The sequence below is a fragment of the Laccaria bicolor genome, genomic scaffold (assembly GCF_000143565.1).
Source record: "Laccaria bicolor S238N-H82 LACBIscaffold_121 genomic scaffold, whole genome shotgun sequence".
In the NCBI taxonomy this organism is placed as follows: domain Eukaryota; kingdom Fungi; phylum Basidiomycota; class Agaricomycetes; order Agaricales; family Hydnangiaceae; genus Laccaria; species Laccaria bicolor.
In genome coordinates, this window is record NW_001889992.1 from 4,775 (window position 1) to 10,273 (window position 5,499).

The 5,499-nt window shown below is 49.2% G+C and overlaps 5 protein-coding genes across 5 annotated transcripts; 3 read left to right on the forward strand and 2 right to left on the reverse strand.

Annotated features, from left to right (window-relative positions):
* Nucleotides 1–223: 223 nt before the first annotated feature.
* Nucleotides 224–400, forward strand: LACBIDRAFT_297408 (uncharacterized protein; the record flags this gene model as incomplete). Its single annotated transcript, XM_001890610.1, has 1 exon — nucleotides 224–400. The coding sequence occupies one exon, from the start codon at nucleotides 224–226 to the stop codon at nucleotides 398–400; it is 177 nt and encodes a 58-aa protein (XP_001890645.1).
* LACBIDRAFT_297409 (uncharacterized protein) lies at nucleotides 396–1,117 on the forward strand. The gene is made up of 5 exons (XM_001890611.1): nucleotides 396–441; nucleotides 501–701; nucleotides 749–773; nucleotides 828–881; nucleotides 938–1,117. Exons 2-5 carry the CDS (start codon nucleotides 634–636, stop codon nucleotides 1,031–1,033), a joined length of 243 nt encoding a protein of 80 aa, XP_001890646.1. The 5' UTR covers nucleotides 396–441; nucleotides 501–633; the 3' UTR covers nucleotides 1,034–1,117.
* A 201-nt stretch (nucleotides 1,118–1,318) lies between these two features.
* LACBIDRAFT_335726 (uncharacterized protein) lies at nucleotides 1,319–2,449 on the reverse strand (the record flags this gene model as incomplete). The annotated part of the gene is made up of 6 exons (XM_001890613.1): nucleotides 1,319–1,654; nucleotides 1,717–1,790; nucleotides 1,840–1,854; nucleotides 1,916–1,983; nucleotides 2,038–2,187; nucleotides 2,337–2,449. 6 exons carry the CDS (start codon nucleotides 2,447–2,449, stop codon nucleotides 1,319–1,321), a joined length of 756 nt encoding a protein of 251 aa, XP_001890648.1.
* Nucleotides 2,450–4,297: 1,848 nt separating this feature from the next.
* Nucleotides 4,298–4,498, reverse strand: LACBIDRAFT_297412 (uncharacterized protein; the record flags this gene model as incomplete). The annotated part of the gene is made up of 1 exon (XM_001890614.1): nucleotides 4,298–4,498. The coding sequence occupies one exon, from the start codon at nucleotides 4,496–4,498 to the stop codon at nucleotides 4,298–4,300; it is 201 nt and encodes a 66-aa protein (XP_001890649.1).
* Nucleotides 4,499–5,094: 596 nt separating this feature from the next.
* Nucleotides 5,095–5,356, forward strand: LACBIDRAFT_297413 (uncharacterized protein; the record flags this gene model as incomplete). Its single annotated transcript, XM_001890612.1, has 2 exons — nucleotides 5,095–5,279; nucleotides 5,332–5,356. The coding sequence occupies 2 exons, from the start codon at nucleotides 5,095–5,097 to the stop codon at nucleotides 5,354–5,356; spliced, it is 210 nt and encodes a 69-aa protein (XP_001890647.1).
* Between the last annotated feature and the right edge of the window lie 143 nt (nucleotides 5,357–5,499).

The window sequence follows — 5,499 nt, forward strand, 5'->3', positions numbered from 1 at the left end:
GAGCGTTAAGCCCCTCCCTTTCACCAAAACCACCATGTCTGCCGCGAGGGGTAGCTCAACGGGAAGCCCTAGCATTGAGATTACAGGTAACCTCCCAGGTTTTTGCCCCCAGGTCAAATATCTGACACCCATTGACTAGAAATCCGCGTTTCATCCCAGCACATCCTCAAATCGGTCCAACTTTCGATTGGATCGTTCGAGCGGGAATCATCTTGTCTCCTGAATGCAAAGACCCACAACTTTGAGTTGTCATCCCCCTGGTGAGCCGATGATCATGTGTAGCATTGGACGACAAACCCAGTCAAAGCAGTCAACTTTCGCCTTCAGAGTCCCTCTATCTGCAAGTCCGATTCCGCGGATTGTTTCGTGCTGCGTCGAAGAGCAAGATACCTCTCGATGAACTGCTAAGCAAGGTCGGCCCCCACTTCTCCGGAAAACAAGGTAAGGGCCTCTCTTTTGCAATTGCTCCTGTCTTGCTGATGCAGGACTTTCTACTCTAGAATGGTCAAAATCATTTGACAAGTTCGATGTCGTCCTGAAGTTTAGCCAATACGCAGGCGTGTGTGCACTTCTTCCTCAAACCCAAAAGCGTCCGCCTGGTGCGGGTGCTATCGATCTTAGAATGCTTTAACCATGGCAGAACCTCCGACGAGTGGCCACCTACAACCCACAACGGATGAGTTATTCAAGTTGGTCGAACGGTTAGTCTGCTTAATCCCCGACTACTCTGACTAAACCTTACCGCTAGGTTCCGAGTCCTGGTCATCGGCAAAGTAGCTCTCTTATACCTCTATTCTCAGATATTAGCTTACAGTTTGTTTTTACAGAGTGGTGTAGGGAAATCTTCCCTTATCAACGAATGCTTCGGTGTCAAGGATGCTGTGAGGTCATTTCCCCGTCTTCTCAAGATCCGCTCCTAAAGCTTGTCCTTCCCCAGACCGTGGCTCATTCAGAAGCTGGCGTGTCGGATATCAGTACTGAGATTATATCCAGCGAAAATGGAAGATTTGTTCTGCACGACAGCAAAGCGTGACTTAATCATTCAATTCCCTGTGTACTTTGTTGTCTATGTACACATGCCATAATCCGAACGAAAAGAAGCCAGTGAAATGAACTTGTATAGGACCAAGAGATGGTAATATGGAGGATGTACACGAAAGGCAGTAACGCAGCTCACATTCAATGCGGGCTCCTTCAGCTTGTACAATGCCCTTTCCGGAGTTTCCCTCATGTAGCTCTCGACCAAAAATGTCTCCCTTCTGCACGCGCCAGATGACATAGTTGAAGAGCCCTTAGGGTAGCAGTCCGCTGATTCGTGTTACGACCGAGTGAATAGAACATCGTAGTCGAAAGACGAGTATCGACTGTAGATGAGGTATTTGATGAGTTCATCGACCGCTGTGGGAGATTGTTGCTGGTTCTGTGGGTGTTCGCTGGGTGTTCGTCTGGTGATCGTTTTGGTAGATTTGTGTGACCGCGCCTCTTTCCTCCATGCACCTTCCTCAAAGGTCACAGATTCAGCTATGGCGGAATGCGCAAATGACAGCGACTTCTCGAGGAAAAATAACTCATTGAAAGTCGCAACCCAGGGAGCTACCCAGGTTTGAAGCACGTCGTTGCATCCCTCTGGAAGCGGACTTTCTCTACGGCGGATCTTGAAAGTCGCAGGTTAGATGTCATTCGAATTTACGGTAAGTGAGCTCTTATGCTGTGCACCTGCAAACGAGAATGATTGTGACCTTGCAAGCGGAAAATGCTGTACGTGATCACACAGCGATTGTAGGGCCGATCTGTGCAGGAAGGGTTTATGGAAATGCGACACAGGCATAGACAACGTACCACTTGCGATTCCGACTTCAATCCAATTCAAGTTCTAAATGTGAAGGTTTTGTAGGGGTCCAGACGTTCTACCAACCAGAATATTTTGTAACTGGTGGGGTGGTTGCACCAAAATCGATGTTCCATTTTATGTTTCCCGTTGCCCTAATAGAATAGCCAAGATGAGTATACATGGTTCGTACATCAAACTCGACCCACCCAACCGCACAGAGCAGCTTCTTCCGTTCCGCGCTAAGCAGCACCGCACGTCTACGTAGCTCTGGGCACTGGATTTGAAACTGGCGGTGAGAAACCCAAAGTGGGTCACTGACCAGTCCGTCACGGTCTTGAACAGTGAGGAACGCTTTTCTGGCAGCCTGAAAGGTAACTGATCGATAAATCAGATATGAAGACCTCCCGTCGATGAGGGCTTACCATCTCAGCACGTTGAACTGTCCCGACCATTGAGTGTCGTGACCGTCGTCGTAGTCTTGAGTCTGTTATTCTGGTAAACACACAGGGTGAGAGCGGATATAACAGACCCACCTCGACTTGAAACGTCGATGTCCTGCTTGTAATCTATGACAGCGTTGAGATGCACGAGTTTGCCCCCTCTTATTTGACACGTCATTTTGGTGAAACACTTCAAAAAGGCGTAGGCCCTTACATACGACGGTTCCGCAATCTGAGCCGATCATAGGCGTCGAGTTGTACATCCCTTCAGTGGTGAACATTTATCGCGACTGACTATCAGAGAGTTTGAGAGTTGAAGTGTTCTCTCTCGAGAATGATCAGCTTCCTACGAGGTGAAAAGCTCGAGAAGAAACCTACTATTCCCAATGTGTCTTGTAATACAGGAAAGGGTGCTCGGTTTTGAACCTGGGCCCCCACAAACATTGCCACTCTGGAGAAGGTGACGCCGAAGAGTGCATTGCTGGCGGCCTCGATGTCCGCGAGACGCACAACTTCACTTTTTGATTCATAATTAGATTAAGAAGTTCATGTAAAACCGTAAGACCTTACATGGCACCAGTTTCACACTTGCCATATGAACCGAGGGCCAACTTTTGTGAGGGAAGGATAATGTCCCGCCCAGTAGTCAAGAAATCAGATGGTGGTGAACGCCACGATGTCCTGACGGCAAGAACAGTCAGCTTCAGAGAAGACGCGAAGCGCAAGAAACAACTCACCCCGAAGGGCGCAACACACACACTTGAGGCCACCCTACTCTGCACCGACGTCACTGTCTACAAAGCCGCAGGCTCATAAAGGTCCTTTATCTCTTTGAACCCATACTCCTTCCCAAAAATCTCACGGGGCCAGAAATACAGTTGCTGATCGACATCTTCACAGAAGTCATGGAGGCCCATGGAGTTTGAGAGTAGGAGCTGGGGCCTTCCTCATCGAGGCTGAGAAGATGCGAAAGAGGCCTTCACCCACGAGGCCTGGGAAGTAGTGCCAATACAGGTCGTTTTCAGAGATGGTGGAGAGGTAGATGGAGCTGGTGGTGGCTGCTTTGTGGGCAGTCTGCGATGCTACTTTCCCTTGTTCAGAATCCGAAGTGGGGGGGGCGGTCGAAGACGAATTGGACAAGGCCGGTTTGAAGGCGAATTCACCGTAGCAAGAGCGAATGGCACCGTCGAAGAGGAAGTCGACGTCGAAGAGTCCAAAGGGGGAACAACGCCCATACCATGCACGATACACTCCTGCAACGGTTCAACGGACGAACATGGTCCGCATCAACATTCCTCCCTCTCCTTCGTATCTGCCATCCGAGATTGGGCTTGAGAAGCACAATGAAACGATGATACCCAATTCCGAGTGATTATATGCGTATTGCGTGGAGTAGAGGTTGTATCCCAAGTCCAACTTTGTGAATCTCAACTTCCTTTCACGTCAATCAGGTCCACGGAAACCTCCTCACCGGAAGCCTGGAATCAAGCACAACATCCTCAGTAGCGTGCTGTACCCACTCAGCATCGAACATGTCGATTCTAACAGTGGAGGAAGGACTTCGCGCAACGATCACGCGGAAATGACGAGGCAGAGTTTATGTTGTCCGGGGCGTAGAGGGAAGTTTGGATGAGGGTCTGGGTGAAGGGTCGATAAAATTTGAAGTGGAAAAGAGGCAGTTGAGGCGGAGGACGCGGGAATCGAAGTGGAACGGGGGATTGAGGTGGAAGGAAAACTTTGGATGATTGGAAGGGCCGGGACGGGAGTCCCTCAGCCATGTGTCTTCTTGCATTCTCCATTTTCTGTCCCTGGTCGTCACTCCGCGTTATTTGGCCCAAGATAGGCTACGTCCTCGTGCGGCTTTGGCTGGTAGAATCGAGGTCGCGTCCTCTCTCATTCTACAGCAGCATCACTGCGTGCAGACAACTTTCTCGAACAGCGGCATGGTGCCAAAGCAGAGGCAGTTGAAACCTCACTGAATTCTCGACAAGGGTGCTTTGATTTGATTCTCATATTATGACTGGCACTAGGTCGGCCATGTAAACTCGAATGGCGGGATTAGGATCCGGAGGGGCGAGGAAGTGTGGGGAAGGGTCGAATCCATACGATTATGGTGGGTTTCTGTGGGGGGTTTCGCATAGTGCTTCAACGAGTTCTGGTTTACACCGATGTATTGGTTGTGTATTTCCAGAGTGGTGGCCTGTGAATAGGCCCTTAGCATCATCATGCACTTCTGAGGGTAGCAATTTGACATCAGAAAGAAATCCAAAATTCGAGAGACGTACCTTTTTCGCAAAGCTTTCTGTTTGTGGTGCAACTCAAGGCCATGTTTGGGCCATGTTGGACGAGAAGTGGATACAAGGATGATGAGGAGGACTTGAGGAGGATGAGTGGCGTATTGATGTTTGCGTTGATTGAGTTGTTTAAAAGGTTCACCTGTTCACTACCACCATAGGCCCAAACGTTGCCTTCTTCACCGCGAACGTGGATTTCAGTAAGACAGTATTGCGCGTGTTCGCCGATCCAGGATTCATAGGAGAGAACGGTATTTTGTATTTACGTCATTCTCCTTCCTTTCATGATGGCTATGCCAAGTCAAGAGCTGGCAATGTTTCGCCTTATTCATTCCATCCCAGTACGCTCTTTAACAAAATTATCTCAATAAGTGGCGCTTAACGTTAACCTTAGCTTCAACAGTCTAGGTTCAATCTCAATGAATGGGTGGTAGTCGACGAGCCAGAACTGCCGGTACTCTCCTGAGTCCTCTAGGCTCCCGGTGTAGACAACTTGCAGTTTGGGGGTACGAGGTATCCACTGGCAGGGATGACGGCTGCTGAAATCCTGGACGTTCGAAAAGAAGTCCTGGCGCTCGATTTTCCCAGGTTAGAGCGTATTTGGAGTACGTGGTCCAGGCGAAGCAAGACGAGGAGGGGAGGACTTGGCATCTTTATCCTGATGAAGAATTCCGCCCCGGCTTGGATGGGAACAGGCAAGGTAGCCAACATAGGGTGCGTGTATTGATTTATATGTTGCTACCTACTGATCATATGGGATGTCTAGGAATGATTCAATGTTGCTCTGTTAAAACGCACGATGCATTTTGTACGTCTGCGAGTATGGGTTAGAAACATGTCAACCAAAGATTCCTGGCGTTTCGCTGGACAAAGTATTGATAGAATGACTCCAGAGGAAATCGATACTGTTGCTCCCACTTGCAATCTATCAAGC

Bases quoted from the DNA above. Each gene is read 5' to 3' on its own strand.
- LACBIDRAFT_297409 (XM_001890611.1), top strand. From the start codon at position 634: ATGGCAGAACCTCCGACGAGTGGCCACCTACAACCCACAACGGATGAG. The intron at 702-748 runs GTTAGTCTGCTT...CCTTACCGCTAG, and splicing joins TTATTCAAGTTGGTCGAACG to GTTCCGAGTCCTGGTCATCG. The intron at 774-827 runs GTAGCTCTCTTA...TTGTTTTTACAG, and splicing joins GAGTCCTGGTCATCGGCAAA to AGTGGTGTAGGGAAATCTTC.